Consider the following 20,016-nt stretch of genomic DNA (forward strand, 5'->3'; position numbering starts at 1 on the left):
ACAATATGGTTTTTTGGTAAATAAGATTTTTTTTAAGATGAAAGTCTCCATCTTAAACCTAATTAACCCACTCTCAAAAAATCTTATATTGTAGATGCATCATTAGGTATATATACTACAGTCATCATGATAATTATTATTTTTTAAATGCCTCAACTTTCCATGCTTGGTTACAACATTCTGCACACCCAGAGTACGTAAAAACTCTTACTCATGAACATCACATTTGACGCTTTAGTTTCCAGTACTTGCTGTGTGGGTTAACTTCTCCTTTGCTAATGTCAGTGCAGAAAATGCTACTTCACAGTTAAGCAGAAAAATAAATAAGTGGATCACATATTATGCTCAGGTGCACATAATCTTTTGGTGATGGAATATATAATAAATATAAACGAGTACTCCATACAATATACGTTTATAGTAACTTATAGTAACATAAAATAAAATGTTTTATTTTAATTTGCAAGTCAGTCTAATTCTGCCACTATTATCAAATATCTTTGCCTTTTAAGTATTTAAAAAGTACATTTTTATATTATTTAATTGACCAAAAAATACATTTGTAAGATTTTAAAAATCCTCTAAAATATATTTTGTATTGTTCAGACCTTAAAATACTGTGAGGGTTGATTATCTACAACATTTACAAGAAAATATTGTCTTATGCTTTTATTCTGAAAACAAAAAATGTTTACTTCCGCCTGTATCCTTTTAACTTGACACGCCGTCTCGACGGTCCAAGAGGCTATTTCCGTTGTAGTGATACTGTAGGCTGCACTGCGCATGATCGAGATAACGGGCGAATGAGGTCGCTGTCCTAATGTGGCACATGGAAAACCTATTATTGATATTTTTAATGAACTGTTTCGCAATAGAAAAAAATACGGTAGATAATAAGAGAGGCACTGTTATTTCTCTGACTTTTCCTTTCAAACTCTGGCAAAAGTAATCCTATTACCATGTTTTCATGCACACACATTACAATTAGGAATAACGGGGCAATTTACACTCAGTAGTCACTTTATTGGGTTCTCCTGTTCAATTGCTTAAACACAAATAGTGAATCAGCCAATCACATGACAGCAACCCAAATCATTTAAGCATCTATCACAATCCACGTCTTCACTGTCAATGGATCCCAAAAGTACAAGAAAACTGCATCCCAGTGTAAAAGATCTACCCATGCTATGCTTTGAAACAGTCACTAAATAACAAAACATACAAAACTGATAAATATTATATAAATAAAAATGATATATTTTGATTCATGATTATTCGTAGTGTGATTAATCACTATAATCAGTATTGCACAGATTAGTAAGAAAAGGCTAATAGAGAGGTGTTTATTGCAACAGCTTTGTTCATTCATGCTGTCTTTTCCCATTCCAGTTGTTTTCACTTTTTTAATATTAGGAAAAATACAACTTATTTACAGGCGCTCTTAAGAAAAATCTTGACGTCATCTTACGCTATGAGCAACTGTTAAAAACAAACTGGACGAGATAAAATAAAACTGAAAAAAGTAAACAGTCAGTCTTGAAAACAAAGTCCAACAAAAATGAGCTGAAGTTTGTTCTGATATCAGTGTGAAGTGTTGAAACAAGACAAATCAAAACAGAATTTAAACCATTTCTTTTTTTAGGGAATCAAGAAATTAGAGCAGGTCTCAAAATGTTTACAAAAATATTAAATTGAAAACGTGTTACAGTTTTCAAACTGTGACAGGTGTATCCAATATCCTCCAGCGAAGGCTAACGTCACAAAGTCTGAATCGTCGTCTTCAGCAGACTAAGACTCTCCAGTTCCAGTTTCACCTCGTTTGAACTGTAAAGAACAGAGAAAAGCAGATTTATGTATGCAGCATCTACTCACACAATCCTTTTTGTAAGCAATTACAGTAAGAACTTACATTACCAAAGAACTAAGCATTTGCCCCATTTCTGTTTTTGCTTTTTTTTTGTGATACTTCAGTGTTTCAGATGATCGAACAAATAAACAGTAAATGTTCCTCGAAGTTAAGATGTTTTTGTTACATGTGAACAGGGCCTTTGTGATCTCTCTGGTCAGAGGAGGGTTTCACCTTGGGGCTTTCTCATGGATGCCATTTCATTCAGTCGGTTTCGTTGCTGAATCATGAACTCTGATCTTAGCAGAGACATGTAAGGTCTGAAGTGTTTTAGATGTTGTTCTGCGTTTCATTGGGACCTCCTGGATGAGTTGTTGACCTGCTCCAGGAGTAAACTTTGGCTCCTGGGAAGGTTCACCACACTTCCATGTTTTCTCCCTTAGTGGACGATGGCTCTTCCTGAAGTTCACCAGAGGCGTAAAGTCTAAGGAATACCTCTGTAACCCTTTGAGACTACACTTTGTTTCTCATCATTCTTTGGATTGGGGGCTTTTTAATGTCTTTGGACTTATTACATGTGGTCAGATGTTTTCTGTTCAAGGGATTTCTTGATTCTACAAACCTGGTTATGAAAGGTAGAAGAAGTTCAACACAAGTCCAAGTTGAACCTTTAACCTCAATAAGTAAAATCATTATTTGAAAATGTTTTTTTTTTATTTCCTCAGTTAATCTTGATATTAAAGTGTGTTTGATGACCTGAAACCCTGAAGAAACTTTTGAGGGCAAATACTTTTTTTTTTTTTTTTACAACACTGTAAGACTTCAATCAAGAAGAGTTGGAACTTACCGCATTTTTCAGCAAGTTTCCGGATTTAACAAAGATGTTTGGTTTCTTGTAGGCTACTTTGTGTGACTCGGTGTTGCTCTGCGGCTGAGACGCCGGTTTGGTCTGGGCGGCGGCCGATGGGAGTGACGACAGCTGTGACAACGAATGAGACTGGGGCTGCAGGTAGCTCTGGGTTGGGCTTGGGGTGTAAGGCATTGATGAAGAGTAAGGTTGGGCTGGGATGTAGGGCTGTGAGGGTGCGTACGTTTGGGAGGGGGTGAAGCTTTGAGGGGGAGTGTAGGGTTGGGAAGGCGTGAACGGCTGAGATGGGGTGTAAGTTTGAGAGGGTGTGTAAGACTGAGGCAGTGAGAAGCTCGGCGTGCTCGTGAAGGGCTGCGTGTGTGAAAAAGACGGAGGCGGTGAGGTGGCGTCCAGCAGGGTAGGCGGTGGAGGGGGAGGGAAGCTATCATCATCGTCGTTTTTGGCGTCGGGGGACCCCGGGGCTCCGAGCTCGTAGTGCCTCTTCCTGAGCTCCCCAAGGCGGACTCGCTCCTGCTCCAGCTGGTTCTCAAGCTGCAGCACTTTCACCTGACAGGTTCAGACAGAACGAGGTTCTCAAACATCCACTTAAGCTCCGCCGCTCCAACAATGAATCCACACGCCTCAAAAACACAAACTGTTACCAAGTGTTGTTTGGTCTAGTTTCTAGTTCTTAGTACACTTGAAATAAGACAAAACTAACGAACAAGTAACTTTTCAGCAAGATATAATAACTCACTTTAAGCCAATAATTGCTTAATATTGATAGAAAAAGTACTAGTTCCACTGGCAGATTATTTCACTTATATAACATGGGAACAATGTCTCATTATAAGTGAATAAATCTGCCATTAGTTAAGCTTGTATAAATTTTTTTCTTTCTTTACAGCTAAAATTATTTCTTGCTGAATTTATTGTTCTTCTGAAAATAATTTTTGTCATTTAAGCTTCAGCTGTGAACTCCCAAGCTTAAAGGAGGACTTTTTTAAATCATTTACTCATTCTTATATATGCTTTCAACCACTATAACGCTAAGCTAATGTGTCATTTTCTACTCTTTAAGGTCCAGTGTTCTTCATGTTTTAGATGAAAGACAATATAAATCATCACTAAACCTCTAGAAAACGTATTGACAAGCATAGGAGCTTATTCCACTATTTAATTCAGGCATGTCAGGGACACCACTATGCTAGTGTTGACAGAAGGTTCTCCTTCCAGTAAGCATCTGCAAGAAAAATTGTATTTTTCCTCAGATGTCTAACCTGAGCTTCCATTTCCTCTTTCTTGAGCTTGATTAAAGACATGCCAGAGAAGTCCATCACACCTGCAAAGACAAAAAATACTTAAATGTAAAAGTGTCAGAATAAACTAGATAAACAATAGACTGAGGCAGGTAAAGACAGGTTATGAAGCCAGTTTTTTTTTCCTGAGCTGTTTCTCTGACCGTGGTCGGAGATCTGCTGCTGTCCGTGCTTGGTGGAGGTGACGACTACGGCGGCCATGTCGTTCACATGCCGAGAGGCCTGCTGCAGCGTGTACAGCTTCTTATTGTTGCGATCAGCCTTCACCTGGAACGGCAGCAACATTTAGTGTTAAATCCTCAGAAAATATGCCACGACTTTCATTTTAGTCCCTGCTGGTGTGGTCTTCAAATACAGATGTGCACAAAGAAATAGACTGATTATCAGAACCTTGTGGGTCAAAAACGCAAAGATCCAATCTCTTTCTGATCAGTCAACGCAGCATGTCTTAGTGCTGACAACAATCTTCTGTGTGGAAGCTGTTACTGTGTGATGAAGACTGAAATGTAAGATGTATTTTTTTAAAGGTCTTTTTTGGCTCTAGTGGTCTTTATTTGAAAGTGCTCAGACAGGAAGATAGGTAACAAAAGAGGGGGAAGACATGTGGCAAAGGTCACCAGGCCGGGAATCGAACCTGCGACGGCCGTGTCAAGGACTAAGGCCTCTCCGTATGTGGGCCGTGATTAACCCCTGTGCCACCACAGGACCCCACATAAGCTGTTTTCAGTGTTTGTTAGGTCTGAAAATGAAGTTAGAGCCAGGCAAAGAAGTAAGACGCAAAGGAGTCTGCTCTGAAGTCTATGCATCATGCTGACTGTGTCATGGAAGAAATTACTTTAACAAGAGTCTGGATGAGATGACATAAGAAATTCATTAAAAACTTGCAAGGTGAGAACAGAAATACAGAGTCAAAGGAGTCTGTCAAGTCTGCTCTTCCTAACAATGGATTCTGGCTTCCTTTTGTATGTGCTGGTCAGCAGATCATATAGCAGCAGGGTGTCACCGTCTCTGGGTGATTCCCAACAGAGAGAAGAGAGACCTGATTGGATTATAGGTGTGAATCCTTGATTGTTATGCACCAAGGATTCTGTGGAGCCCAACACAGATGGTCTTGCCATTTGTCTATTGTTAAGCAAAGGGGGATTGTTACTTAATGCATAAAATGCAGCCTCTGTTCTGGGTTGGGGAAGTAACACCTAGATGGTCTCCTGGATCACCGACATCCCCTGCTGTTATACGGCACTGTAGATGTCTACATAGGAGAGCAGCTTGATCAATCTCATGATAAGATCATGCAGATACAATCTAAAGCACAACAGGGGTGAGGCGCACATGATAAAATTTTCCATTACAGCTGCCAGGGAGGGAGAGAGAGCAAGACATTCAGGAAATAACAGAAAACCTATCCAGAGTACACACTGGTTGCTCTCTTTATTCCCTCCAGCTTTAAGCCTCTGTCTGTCATGCAATGTGCTGAGTTTAGAAAAGATGTTTTAGTTTCAGTAGCAACGCTGAAGTTTCTAGAAGCAGTTTGAGTCGTCTCAACTCCAAATATAAATAAATAATGACCGTTGATGGAAAATAAAAAGAAAAAAGTGTTTAATGTTGCTTTTTTAAAAATCTTTTTATCTACATTTATCTTTACTTTAAGTTATGTTACAGTTCTCTGCATCTCTATTTCAATTTAAGAGTGTATCTTTCAGAAATGGGTGTTCTTTTGTAAAATGTCAAAACTTGGATCTGGTGTTCGTACCTTGGACGCAGCAACCAGCTGTGCAGTGCTGGCAGCGATCTCGTGGGACGAGGCAATGAGCTCCTCATAAGATCCTTTGTCCCCCACAACCCGGTCGGCCGAGTCTCTGGAAGCAAACAGGCGACCACGGAAAACCAAGTCAGCAGAAAACTCTTCCCACGTTTCTGTAACCTGTAACCTGTCTGAATCGGCAGCTTCAGTCTTAGTTCATCCTTACAGCAGCTGAGTGGCTCCCCAGCCCACAGCTTTGGACGCTGAGATGAGACCTTCAGTCCAGCGAGAGTTTTTGGCGTAGAAGTCGGTAACAGACGCCGCCCCCTGCAGGCGAAGTAAGAACATAGCCGTTTAAACATTTCAGGTGGAAAAGCATCACTTTATATTTCATACAGCATCAATTTCCATCAAATCAAATGTAAGAAATATTTTGTAAAAAATTTAAAAAAAAACAAATGTAAATTTTTTTGTTGTCATAAATTTATAAAAGAAGTTAAGATCTAAGGCTATTTGTAAGATTAGAAATCAGATGCCACAGACTAAAAAGAAAATGTTTTATTTGCAAATGATTTTCTTTATGGAGATCTAAAACCGACAGGAGCTGAAGATAAGAAACTGGAACCGGGATAAAACTTCACTTCATTTTCAAAAGTTACAACAAAATGAGAAAAAATATATTAAAACAACAAAATAAAACAAACCTTACGTTCCGAAATACTAAAAATAATTAAATGCTAAACTTAAAAAGACCTGTTTCTCCACAGAGAAATTTGTTTCTTGTAAAATTTTACATTTTCAAATAAGTTGTGTAAATTTCATCTATTGTTCCATCTTTTGTCCTTATAAAGGAGTGTAATAAAATAAAAAATAGTGATAATAATAATAGTTGCAATTAAATAATAAAGAGGAAATTGCAATAAATAATGCCTATTTTATTGCAAATTATTATAAAATAATAAAATTATTTTATTATTTTCACAATAAAATAATATTTTATTGAACTCTTTGGGGTAAGGTACGTTCTTTTAACCTTGAATAACTTTTTAGCTTAATTAAAATTTTATATTTATTTGTCTACATTAAGGAGTGATTTTTCTGAAGAAAGTTAATAAATCAAAACATTTTTTTTTTACCTTAAATAAACTATCTTGAAAAAAACTGATCAAAACAAAGAAGAAAATAAATGTAGAGTAAGTTTTGTATGAATCTTCTCACAAGTAACAGGTGAAATAAACTAAATACATTTATTTAGTCAGTACATGAAATTCTTTTTTCTTTAAGCTTTTCCATTCCAATCAGTAACGTTTGATTTAATCCGAATTATAGTTATCTCCAGGTTACAATACAAAAAAAAAGAAAAAAGAGTGTTGGGAGCTTGAAGAAATAGATTTGGTCTATTTGTTGGAGAAAAAAGAGAATAAAAACATTCTATCTAGCCTTTTTTCTTACATTTCAGACCATTTCTTTCTAAACTTTTATGGGGCGAGAAGCCTTGCTCGAATTTTTCTCTCATAATTAACCGCCCTCCTTCCAGTTCAAAAAATAAGGACATAAAAGAAGAGAGAAATGTGTTCAGTTTACAGGAAGTCTAGCTTTAAGGTTTCTCTCCAACTCACCCTGCCTCCTTCCACGATGTCCTTCTGTAAGTCGGTAGCGGCCGTGACCAGGATATGAACGGCCTGAACGTGATAAAATAAAAAAAAATTAAAAATCCTGTTAGAGTGTTTTCGTTAAACTGAGTTCACGACGAGCAGCTGGAGTCAGAGATGTGTTACCTTCATCAGATCTGAGCAGGATCCCAGGATGCTGGGAGAAAAGCAGACAGGTGACGTTTTTTTTAATTTATATATTTACAACTTCAACTCATTTTATTCTTTCATGATTGTTTTTGTATTTGCTTAAAAATTATGATTATTATGAAGGAGGAAAACTTTTTTTTTTGCCATTCCTTAGCATCTTCTTACCTCTGGTTGACTTCCAGCTTTAGACCGTTTGTGTCTTTCTTTGCTTGGGACAGAATCTCCTAAAAGACACAATTTCCATAATCCATATTAAAATGTGGGAGTCCCATCAGATTCTACAAACTGATTCAACACTTAATCTTCTGATTAAACACTGAATACTCTGAATATGCTTTATTTCAAGCTATAATTATTGGCCACCAAGCCCGGTAGCTGAAACAACATTGTGTAAACTTTGTCCGTACGTCCATCCGCAGCACAGCCTCCTCGATGGCGGTTGACGTAGCAACCATTTCTTTATCCACCATGCTTCCCAGCTCCTCCTTCAGCACATCCTGTCCTTTGGGCCGCAGCTCCTGAACAACAAATATAAGGGTAAAGCCTTCAGCAGAGCTGCAGCAGCTCAATAGGGAAACAACAGAGATACAAAAGCTACGTTAATTGACTATGATATTATATATTGAGGAAAACTGCACAAGGATTGTCTTATCCATAAAAACATCAATAATTTCATGTCTACAAGGTAGTTTTTCTGCCAATTTTAGTTTCAATTGCAGTAAAAGTTCCTCCTTTCACCTGTTACATGATCTAGTTACAAAAAAAAAATTCTTATTGGAACGTGATGTTTTCTGTCCTTTTCCTGGTCAAAATCTTAAATTCATCACCTCGTCTGAAATCCAGTTTAGCTGCGCTATGATTCGTCACGGGCCGGCATGAAGGTGTAGCAAGGGTTTAAAAAAGAGTGACAGTTTTATATCTGCAATTCTGATCAGATATTTGACAGAAAGTTTTAACGTTACGTCAAATTCTCAGATTTTCTCATTCTAAAATGAAATAAATGCGTACAAATAAATAACCCAATTACAAAAATACAGATTCATACAGAAGAAACGTTTACACACACACACACATATACACATATATATATATATATATGTGTATATGTGTGTGGATTTTACAATATAAACCTTGTGAACCTAACTGTTGCAGTGAAAGTGCTTCCAGTGACAATATGGAGGGTTTACTGTGTATTGACTTGAACTCCGAATGGTGTAACAGGCTCAGCAGATATAAAATAACATTAAAACAACAAAGCTGGTGTACTAACAAGAAGTCTCACTTTAAAATAAACTGTAGCCGTCTGTGTTTGGTAGATTTTTGGTTGAAGCTGGGTGAAATTACTCACATTGGAAATATGATATCCAGTGAAACATTACATCCAAGCTGTCCTTCCTCATCGTGACTTAGAAAAAACTGATACAGCAAAAACAACTGCGATTCAATATATCGCGCATCTCCACTAAGACCAATAAGTTTTCAGATTTGTCATTATGTCTATTAACACCTGATACTTGCTATCGAAACACTACAGTTGTTACCACAGCCTGCATCAGAGCTGCATTAGTTTTGTTATTGTGATGAATCTCGTTGCCTCTTACCTGTCCCATGGCGAGGATGCGCTGGACGGTGTAGCGTATGGCAGACGGGTTGGCTCGCTGCAAGTTGGCCTGAGATTTCAGATCATTCAGGTACTGCAGGCAGTGGCTGGCACATTCCCGACAGCTGTCCGTTAAACCTGGACGAGGGCAGAGAACAGCTGAGCGCACAGGCAGCAGCCTCAGAGAGGACCGGGGCGTTTGTAGAGCGTCTTACCGTTAGCGTGGTCGACGGGAGCCGAGTGCGACGTTGCCGAGCCGTTAACGATGGTGTCGGCGGCCAGGTGGGAAAACTGGGTGACGGCTCTCAGCAGGCCACTGGCGTCTGGAAAGCATCAAGAAAACCTAGTCAGGCTCAACGTCCGAGGTCAACATGGAGGCTAACTGTGTGTGTGTCTGACTCACCGTTCCTGTTTCCCAGGTAGACCATGTGGCTCTGCTGCATTTTATCAATGGAGCCCAGAGTGATTTCAGCTCGGTTTATCAAATAATCTGGAAAAACAGAAGGACAGGTGATTTATATGTGGTTCAAAAACGCAAATGGACCTTTAAAGGTTTGAAGAAAGGGAGCATTTTATGTCTCTGTGATTTTTAATAGGGGTGTTACAATACCGATACGATACCAATACTGATATCAGCAGGAATCATACACACTTTTATTACTTATTTTTGCAGTGCAGAAAGTTAGAAAAGCTTGATCTAGTGATATTACTCAAACTGAATACAACAGTCAACAACAACAGATATGAGAAGAACCAATGCATTTATTATTAACCAGTTGGTCTGCATGCGGGATGCAAATGGATAAAAATGCTGGGGAGAGTAACATGCTGGAGAGGATTAAATTTTGGTGTGAACTAAATAATAAAAAAGTGATTCTGAGAATGTTTTACAGTAAATATAGACCTCATTTCAATGGTCTTTACTCCTTTACTCTTGATTTTACCTGGTGAATCTGTTAATGCTGCATCAAACAACAAGACTCACCAAATATATTCCAGGCAGAGAGACCTTGACTCCATAGTACTTAAAAAATTAGCCAGCATCTCCTGCTACCAGGCAGGTCTTAACCATAAGCGTATTGGATTTTGTGATTGTGCGATATCGATAAGCTTGCAGCCCTATTAACAGATGCGTTTTAGTGTTGTCCCTGCTTTTTCTTTTGTTTTTGCTACCTGGAGAACTGATGCAGCGGACATGTACGGGGTCGTCCAGTTTGGCCACGGCGTCCAGTATGATGCCCTCGGCCTCCACCACGGCACACTGAAGCAGACAGAACTGCTCGTCCTGCAGCTTCTGGGCCAGCTTGCCCTCCCGACAGGCCTGGGTCACAAAACACAACCCTTACAGTCACCGACCGAATCGGAGCGACAGAGCTCGGCGAGGCGGACGCTGCGGCACCTGCTGCTGCATCTGGGAGCGTAAGCTCCCCAGCTCCATGCTGCTGCGCTGCCTCTCCTGCTCCAGGGTGCTGTGGTGGAGCAGAGCCTGCTGCCTCAGAGAGCTCAGCTCCGCCTCCTGGTCCCGGACCGACCGCAGCAGCGCATCCTTCTCCGCCTGCAGGCCGGCCAGCGTGCTGCTCAGCTGCGTGCCGCTCTAAAGACGGGGGGAAGAAGAAAAAAGAAAACCACACACACGCATATGTATAAACTGCAAACAGGAGATCATTCAAAGGAGTTTCCAGAAATCATCTCACCATTTCTTTGCTTTGCAGGAGAGTGTTGGCTCGAGTCAGCTCTGCTCTGGTGGAGTCCAGCTCTCGCTTCAGCCGGTCGATCTCCAGCCTCTGCTCTGCGTTGATGGCGAGCTACGGAGCAAAAACAGGAAGTCTGACGCTTGAAGAGTGGAGAAAAATGTTTCTGATGTTTCTCTCTGCTGGAGCGTCTGCAGACTGAAGTTCACTAAGCGTGTCAGATCAGATTTCATTCTCAGAGTTTTCCCTGAGTTACAGAAACACCGGAGAGCACCGGCATGAATTTATGGAGCTGTTTCTAGAAACAGACAGGAAGGATTGAATTAAAGACGGAAAAAATGGAGGGAAGGAAAGAAAAGACAGCTCATAAGAAAATTAGAAAGAAAGTTCAAAGGAAAGTTTGAAAGAATTTTTGAAAGAAGGTTCGAATTAATCAAAGTTTGAAAGAATTTTCAAAATAAAGTTCAAAATAAAGAAAGAAAAATAGAGGTTTTCTTTTTCAACACTTGAACAAAACAAACTCCGGCCGCTTCCAGAAGCTTCTGGATGAGTCGGACCTCCAGATGTGGTGGTGTGACGCCAGCGGCTGGTACCTGCTGCTGCAGCTGGGCTCTCAGGGCCTCCAGCTCTCGGCTCAGCCGCTCCTTCTCCAGATCCACGAAGCTCTGCTGCTGCTGGGCCAGCTGCCTGAGAGACGACAGCTCTGCGTCTTTCTCCACGGCGGAGCGCAGCAGCAAGTCCCGCTCCGCCTGGAGCGCCGTCAGGCTGCTGCTCACCTGAGTCCCCTCCTGGAGAGAATTCATTATTAACATAAAAAGCCATAAGGCTAGTGATTAAAGAAAATCACTCCTTAAATGTTTGATTTCTTCCAAAACTCCCCGATCTAAATGATTAAACAGGACACAGATTCTCACATTTTACAAATCTGTTGTTTTTGACGAAAGATGTAGAGATACAAGGAGATGCATCACTACATCTCCATCCTTTATTCTGCATTAATGTCTTCAGAGAGAAACAAAAAAATGTTTTATTATTCAGTGAATAATTGTAAAATTTATATAAGTGCACCAAAATGGAAATAAATATCTGTTGTTGATATCATTAGATCAACACCTGTCCGTTAAAAAATGACTTATGTCGTCTGATACGGATGTTAGTGCCGATATGACTTTCATCGCTACTTGCTACATATTGAGGAAGTTTCTGTGATGAAGAAATGTAAAAAAAAATTTCAAAAAGACAAAACTTTATGGATTAAAATATAATGTTTCAATTATTTTTGAAGAACCATTTTCCAAAAGATTTTTTGGTCCGAGTGTGACAAATACGACGGCGTTTTAAGGATAATTATAGTCAGAAAAAAAAAAAGAAGAGTAAACCCCCCCCCCCACCACCCGCCCCGCCAAATTTTCTGAGTTTCAAACGTGGAAGTCTTTGACTTTTTGAGCTCAAAAATTTATTTATTTTTTCTAGAAAATTTCAAGTTTCTTCTCAGACTAAACTCAATATGCACTCTACGCATTTTCCAGAAAATTTCTAAGATTAATCTTAAAATTCTTTAGCTTTTTTCTCACACACGTTAGACTTTTGAGGCTCAGAAAATTTCCACATTTTTTTCCAAGAAAATTTCTGAGATTCAGCACATCTCTGAGATTTTTGGCAGAGATTTTACTCCGTTTTATGTTTTTTTTTTATCTACTGTGGCTCTGATACGCTGTCGAAGATGCAGGAAGGTTTCGTGCAAATCGCAACATTTCGGTGTTACCATCTCTTTACTCTCCAGAGTGCTGCGGAGCACGGCCATCTCCGCTCTCTGCTCCAGCAGCTCTTTATTCAGGCGGTCGACTTCCTGCTGCTGATGACTCGTCTGTTTGTTCGAGAATAAAGTCTTCAGTCCAAATCATTACAATCATTTTTTGTGATAGATAATCTTAGCAGCAGCAGTCAGGGATGTTCTCACCGCGTTTCTTTTCTCCAGTCTCAGGTTCTCCACCTCGCTCTCCAGCTGCTGCTTGGCCCTCAGTAAGTCGTCCTGCGCGACCTTTGTACCCGACAGCATCTTAACCGTTTCTGCATTCTGCAGCAGGACATAAAGAAATCCTGGGTTAGAGCCAAAACACCAAACGGTCTGAGAGTAAAACCAAACAACGCCTTCAGTTCGACCTTCTTCATTAGGTCGGCGTGGCTCGTAACCAGCTCTGCGTGTCTCTCTTTGAGCTGCGTGAAGCGAACCTCAGCAGCCTGAGCTCTGCCTGTTCACAGGTAAAAAGAAAAAGAAGAATTTTACTGACGTCCGACTGATTCCGTTTGTAGTCTCAACACTAAAAAAAAGAAAAAGCCGTCCACTCACTGTCCGCCTCTTTGTATCCAATCTGAGCTCCGACGTTGGCCACGTTAGCGCTGCGTAGAGCCTCCACTTCCATCCGCAGGTGTTCGTTTTCGACCAGGGCGACCTGTTTGTGGGAGCGCTGCTCCTCAAGCTCCGCCTCCAGACAGTTCACCTGAGACTTTAACTCTATCATGCATTTCTGAGCCTGAAGAAAACAGGGGGGGGAAAAAAATCCTAATTATGCACCAGGAATCCATGTAAGATGCAAAGTATTCACACACGTCATGCTACCGCCATTTCTTTTTGTTTTACAGCGACAGCCTATCAGGGCTGGTGTAGATAGAAAAGCAGAGGAGCAAGTTTTCAAGAAAAAACAGAAGTTTTTAAATTAATCTCAGATATTTTTTAGAAAAAAAAAACGAGGGACATTCTGACTTTGAAAAGTCAAAATTTGGCTGGAAAAAAAAGCTTGATTTTGATTCTGGGTTCTGCACTCGCAGTGCATGATGGGCCTCATCTCACCTCACTCTTGATGAGCTCTACCTCCGGTTTCAGCGCCTCCGGCTCCCTCTTGTAGCCTTTGCCGTCGGTGTCTCTGTAGTCCAGAGACGCCTCGGGTCCTCCCATCTGGCTGACCGAATAGTACTGCTGGAAAAAGAGACACGTTTTAACACGGGTTACGGGAAAACGTGTTCTTTCAACTCGTACAGAAGCGGCGCACCTGTGACATCTGCGTCGTTTCTCTCAACTCTGGCTGCGTGTCCGCCTCGTCCTCCTCTGGACGATCCTCGCCAGGCATCAGCACCACCGGCTTTTTGTACTCAGCCAGGGCAGCGGCTCGCAGGAAGTTTGGAGGACCCTGGGGAGTGGAGATCAACAGGTTACTGACCGGAAACCTGATAAATGAAACGGTTATAAAGAAGGGTGCACCGATGAATCGGCCCTGATTTCCTTAGTTTTGGGTGTTGGGTTTCAACCAAGACTCACTTGTGAAAGCAGCTTTATCCATCGATCTCATTTACATATGCAAAGGTAAGACCATCAGGTGACTATTGCTAGCCGAGCATGTTAGCCTAGCAATTGTCACCCCACTGTTACCGACTTAGCAACTTTGTCGTTACATTTAACGACTTTTCTGAGGGAAAAAAAATTGGCATCGGCCAAAAAACTGTAATTGGTGCACCTCTAATTAAAAATTGGTCTGTTATGCTTAAAAGCCATGTTTGTTTATTCTTGTGGGAAAATTTTAAAAAAGCCCACAATTATAATAAATCATAAAATGGCTACAACTTCTGTATCATTAATTCTCAATGAGTGAATTGATTTTGTGTTTCAAATGCTGGGTTAGCAACAGTCACCCCACTGTTGACTGTAGCAAATCTGTTGCTACATTTAGCAACTTTTCACACAAAAAAAGTTGGTACTGGCCAAAACTGGAACTGGCGTGTCAGGCTTTTGTAAATATCGCTGATCGGCTAGAAATCTTCAATCGGTGCACCGCTGTTCGTCTCCACTTACGTCTGGGAGGTCTGGGATCTGGATGATACTCTTAAAGAACTCAATTTCTCTGGCTCTGTTGAAGAACTGTGTGAGGCTGCGAAAGCAAACAAAAGCACAAGTAAATACAAAAAAACAGTCCAGCCCGTTTCATTACATAATAATTTAAAAAAATAGATGTAGTCGTCCTGACCGACCTCGTGAAAAGGTCACGGAATCTCTCTCTGTGTCCGAGGAGCGCATCCGCAGAGATACCTGGGAATTTTGTTTTTGGGATACGGTTAGAGCTGAATGTGATTCTGCAGAGGTCGCTGAGGTCACAACAAAAGGCTGCCACTCACGGCTGTGCAGCTTGAACAGCAGCCGGACAGAGAAGTGGTAGAGGTAGCTGCAGTCCAGGATGAGCGGGATGAGAGGCGTCAGCCTGCACTGACCAGCCGGGGTTGTGGATTTGGCCCCGTTGGCGTCCATCTGACGGAGGACTTCAAACACAACATTTCAGTTTCAGTAACATAAAGTAAACCTTTGTTTTAGGTTTTTATGAACGCATGATAGATCCTTCCGTTCATCTAACCAACACGTTTCCCCATATGAACGGACTGAATATGGAAGTCTCACCCGTCTCAGCCATCTTCAGTCCAGCATCCAAGTAATCCAGCAGCTCCTGAGTCATATCCAGCCTACAACGCCATAAATACATAAAAACATGATGATGACAGTCAGCTGATAATTCAAAATCCTTTTATAGAGACAAAAGGAGTACATATAACAAAATATTAGGCAGGCTCTATTGTCATTCAGCTACACATATTGAGTGAAATGTTGTTGCAAGGGTCCAATAATGGCAAATAACTAAATTAAATTAAATTTTAAAAAAAACTATAAAGACTGGGGGGAAAAAATATCCTCAAAAGACAATAAAATTGTTGTGGCACAAGCTGATCCCACAGCAGAAGCCAGGAAGAAGGAAACTTACACTTTGGTCATGTCAGTTCCTGCTTCTCTCTCCAGAGTGTCGTCAGAGGCCTCAAGGTTACCTGGAATCACCTTGTGCTGTTGAAGAACGTCACATGTTACACGGCATGCTCCTTAATCCGTTTTTCATTTCTTAAAGGGACGGCATTACTCATATTCCAGGCACATAGTATAATTTTATACCAGAATCAAGTAACTGTGTTACCTTCAGTTGCTATAAAAATGCTGTATATTTATCAAATATGACTTAAAAGAAATTTGATTTTGCAATTTGACGCCTTGAAATTCAGTTTTCTTTTTAAAGAAACTCTTATTCTTTCCAACACTCCACCTTCAGGAAGCCTTTAGTCCTGTAACAACGTTCTGAGGAGCGTTTCACTGAGACGAAGCATTTACGACAAGCTCAGCAGACTCCCAGTTCTACCAGGTGTTTGCTAGCTGCTGCTGCCGCTAGTCTGAAGGAGCCGAGTGGAGGAGGAGCCAGGGAGGGGTGCTTTCTCTGGACTTTTAATCTAGCAGAATAAGATCATTCACATTCTGGAGCAATATATGATCTATACTGACATGACATGTCGTAACATTACATTTGGAGACAGTGTAGCAATCTAAGGATCATCAACTCGAGGATGAAAGATTATTTTTGGCTCAGTTTACTCTCAGGATCCGATAAAGACACTGTGCTAAGTGTAAGGTGCCTTTTTTCTTCTGCTTAATTGTGTAAAAAGGAAAACTCCAGACAGATTTAATTTAATTCCCCACTGGGATTAATAATAAAGTATTTGATTTGTGTTTAGGTTTTGTCTTTTCACCCTGCTGTCTTCTCTGCTCAAGCATAAACAGAATCACACATGATAAGCACAAACAAACACTCTCACTGTAAATAGCAGATCATTTCCATCTGAGTAATTCGGCAGAATGAAGATATATCACCTTTGCATGAAACTCCATTTTGAGGTGGAGATATTTAGCAGACAAGGCAACAATGTGACCATATCGATCATGCAGGTTTCCCTGGGAAAACACAGACAGTGGGTTAGGAGTTTAGCCGCTTATTTGAACTTATTTTTCGCTTATTTTTAAAAACAATCCACTGATGAACTTTTTATTAAGAGCATGTTGGGATTTTGTTAAATTTGCTGACTGTACTGCATACTAAAAGGTCTTTTGAATTTTCTGTGTGATTAAACGTGCAGATTAAATGCATCGGACATGATGTAAGTTTGTATCTTCTATCCACTCGCTCACCCACAGGACTCCCATGTCTCTTATACTGCGGCTGTGTCTGTGAGAATCTGTAATGACCTGCGGGTCGGGGGGTGGGGGGGGAGACAAACAAGGTTAAACGTAATGGATGTGAACAGGAAGTTACACTGAGCAAATGTAGAGATTAACTCACATTCCTGTGGCCCTCTCTGAGCACTTTGTGCAGCAGGTAGCAGACCTTCCAGCTGACCAGGGATTGGCTGGACAGAGGCAGGTTGGGGACGTACGACCAGAAGGTGGTGGCTCCGCCCTCTTTGTGAGTTCCCAGAATTATATCTGCGGAGATGTTAGGGAAACTCCCAATGCACGAGACGGACTAATGCAGAAACACTTTGCAGAGATTCCACTGAAATTATAGTCATATCAGGGCATATCTATTATTTTTAGATCTACGTAAACAAAGTCAAGTAGATCTGCAAACCTTTTACAGGCTTTCAAGGTTACAAGTCATAATAATTTAGGTGATTTCCCTCTAAGAAACCCCAGAAAGTGACATTTTTTGTCATCACTTTGTACCAGCAGCAGTGAAGCTTAGGATGTCTGACATCGCTAAACAGAGATGCGTTTTTAAAAACTGAACTCTTTTTGAAATATAATTGACAAAGAGTTTGTATTTATGAGTTTTAAATGCACAACATATTCAAATTTGCACATTCAACTCTGATATTAGAAATTAAAGCTATTAGTCCAATTGAACAAGCTTAAAATTACTGATATTCATAATCACAATGACATTATGTAAGCATCTGATAAGAACTGTTTATGCTCAGTGCTGTAACAAAATAATAAATATTTTTCCTCCTAACAAAGTGAAGGTTTTAACACCTTGCCAGACATAAAAAAAGCATAAACTTTGTTTGACTGCAGAAAATCCCAGAATCATTCAATAATCAATTTATGACATTAACAATCTAGTGAATTTGGATTGTGAAAGCAGGACAATTTCCCAAAGTACAACAGCTGTTACCCCTGTGAATGTTCAAAAGAGAACCAAAATAAGGCTTTGGAGTGGCCTAGTCTAAGTCTGGATTTCAGCCCAGTTATGATGCCGTGGCCTGAGTGTGGACCAAAACGACTCAAATGTCTCACTGTCATTTGTGACAACCAGTTATTAGGTTTAGCAGGAAATTAGTTTTTCACACAGGCTTTAGTTAGTTTGAATAGTTTTTCTTTTAATTACGTAATAAACTCCTAAAGTAAAAACTGCTTTCTGTGTTTACTCAGGTTGATAGTAAAATAGTTTATCAAAGATATTTCAGAATGAAATAAAGCAAAGACAAATTTACTATTTAAGACAGCAAAACCCTTTTCACAGCTCTGTATGTATCTAATCTTTAGCCCTCACAAACCTTTGTATTTTCTATATTACTTTCAAAAATGAGTTGCAAAAATAGCTTGTTATGTTAAACTATTTGGGGAAGTTTTCACCTGAAGCACTAAGTATTATAATTGATGAAAAAACTTAAAGCAAAACTCAAATTTCTGCTTTCCAGCAAGAAGCCATTATTTTACACCAAAAAGCTGCTAGCTTTATGTTAGCATGCTAGAAGTACAGCGCTAAACTGTCTTCAGCTTTCCTTATTAGTTAAAATAATTTCCCATTTACTAGATTAAAAGTCAGCATCTAATTATTTTTTTAAAGTACAGTTTTAAAGGATACTGCGAACATACTTCTCTTTAGGTGCAACTTCAGCTGTGGTGGCAATTTTGCTGAGGCTCTGGAGCTGAAAAAATGACAACAGAAAAAACACTTAAAGCCTGAAAAGTTAAACTGACATTAACAAAAGACCTCAGTTAGCTTCTGTTCTTTACTCAGTGTAATCTTTAAAAAAATATTCTGAATTATTTTACATGCTGAAGACTCTTTTGGTGTACCAGTTTTGGATGAAAGCTAGTTTTTTTTCACAGAGCTGAAGCTAACAGCTAATCAAAGGAGGCTAAGGAAAAAGTGTTCAATCATTAGGACTCAGTTGTCATATTTCACAGTGGTCCATGAAAATGCTATTTTAGAAACCTTTAAAGCACCATCACATTTGTTTTTGTCATTTATTTTTATTAAAGCTGTGGTTATTTAAATAGAAGGTGGTGTTGGTCCATGACTGGCAAGAATAACCTTCCAATGTGAAACACCAATGGAAAAAAACTCAGCCATGTTTTGTGTATCAGATTGGAATGACTGTGATGAAAATGTGTGTAAAATAACAAAAAAAACAATAAAATATGTTATTTGATGTTCAGATTTATTCAGTACAGCTGGATTAACTTAACACTTAGTTTGCAATGTGAAGGTCAATGATAGAGACAATGGACCAACTTGGTCATCTAATCGAAATAATCACATTTCCATTTAATTTACAATCTAACAATTGATGGTTTATTTTTAAAAAAGTACTGATATGAACTTCTAAGACATTTTAAAGGCTGTACTTTTTAGCATGGCATAAGTTTGCTTTTATTCTGACTAGCTGTTAGCTTTAGCTAAAACAAGTCTATTTTTTATAGAATGTAAGATATGCAACATATTAAAGCTAAAATGTTACTAACCACTTATTACGACTGAATAGAACCCAATAAAACAAAAACAAAAAACTGAACCAACTTTTAATGAGTCAAAGTGAAACATTTCATGTCTGTAGTTATGTTAAAGTTTAGCTGTAGGACATACATTCTGATTAAACAATACTTTTCAACCACATAATATTGCGGCAACGCACCAAGCTGAAGCCAAACCACATTTTGGGAAAATAAAATTTAGCAAAGAGAAAATTCCTCTTTTGAGTAGCAATTTTAATTCTCACCTGCTGCTTGCCAAACTGTTGTTTCTCAGCAGCCAAGGCCTTCTCCGTTTTGTCGTCATTTTTGTTCTTCGTTTTACTCATTTTGTCAGACGAATAAATCCAAAGGCGACTACACGTCTACGTCCAGTGATCCTCGCAGACAGAAAACAACTGAAGGTGCGTCAGGTCGCCAGATCACTCCTGCTAAACTTGATTTTCACTTGTTCCAAACGACATGGGAAAATTTCTAAATAAAACCTTAGAATGGAGAAAAGATGTCTTCAGAGCACAAACAACCACACATTAAAAGTAGATCAACTAAATAA

The 20,016-nt window shown here is 39.6% G+C and overlaps 1 protein-coding gene across 2 annotated transcripts; it reads right to left on the bottom strand.

Annotated features, from left to right (window-relative positions):
- Positions 1-1,002: 1,002 nt before the first annotated feature.
- On the bottom strand, positions 1,003-19,902 carry hip1r (huntingtin interacting protein 1 related). 2 transcript variants are annotated; one of them, XM_032569177.1, is made up of 33 exons: positions 19,712-19,902; positions 18,574-18,637; positions 17,047-17,189; positions 16,896-16,952; positions 16,581-16,661; positions 15,652-15,728; positions 15,294-15,355; positions 15,017-15,157; positions 14,873-14,930; positions 14,697-14,772; positions 13,900-14,037; positions 13,701-13,823; positions 13,200-13,383; positions 13,013-13,101; positions 12,810-12,926; positions 12,615-12,716; positions 11,443-11,637; positions 10,853-10,963; positions 10,558-10,752; positions 10,332-10,479; positions 9,562-9,648; positions 9,374-9,481; positions 9,160-9,296; positions 7,966-8,076; positions 7,724-7,782; positions 7,535-7,565; positions 7,376-7,438; positions 5,983-6,083; positions 5,766-5,871; positions 4,156-4,279; positions 3,974-4,035; positions 2,694-3,260; positions 1,003-1,824 (listed from the first exon to the last, which is right to left on the bottom strand). In XM_032569177.1, the coding sequence occupies exons 1-33, from the start codon at positions 19,790-19,792 to the stop codon at positions 1,789-1,791; spliced, it is 3,834 nt and encodes a 1,277-aa protein (XP_032425068.1). In that variant the 5' UTR covers positions 19,793-19,902; the 3' UTR covers positions 1,003-1,788. The 2 variants fall into 2 exon arrangements, with proteins under 2 accessions (XP_032425068.1, XP_032425067.1); XM_032569176.1 differs by having other exon boundaries at positions 13,701-13,826.
- Between the last annotated feature and the right edge of the window lie 114 nt (positions 19,903-20,016).

This window comes from Xiphophorus hellerii, chromosome 8 (genome assembly GCF_003331165.1).
Source record: "Xiphophorus hellerii strain 12219 chromosome 8, Xiphophorus_hellerii-4.1, whole genome shotgun sequence".
NCBI lineage: Eukaryota > Metazoa > Chordata > Actinopteri > Cyprinodontiformes > Poeciliidae > Xiphophorus > Xiphophorus hellerii.

Bases quoted from the DNA above. Each gene is read 5' to 3' on its own strand.
- hip1r (XM_032569176.1), bottom strand. From the start codon at position 19,792: ATGAGTAAAACGAAGAACAAAAATGACGACAAAACGGAGAAGGCCTTG. The intron at 16,953-17,046 runs GTGAGTTAATCT...CCCGACCCGCAG, and splicing joins TCAGAGAGGGCCACAGGAAT to GTCATTACAGATTCTCACAG. The intron at 12,927-13,012 runs GTCGAACTGAAG...GTCCTGCTGCAG, and splicing joins ACGCCGACCTAATGAAGAAG to AATGCAGAAACGGTTAAGAT.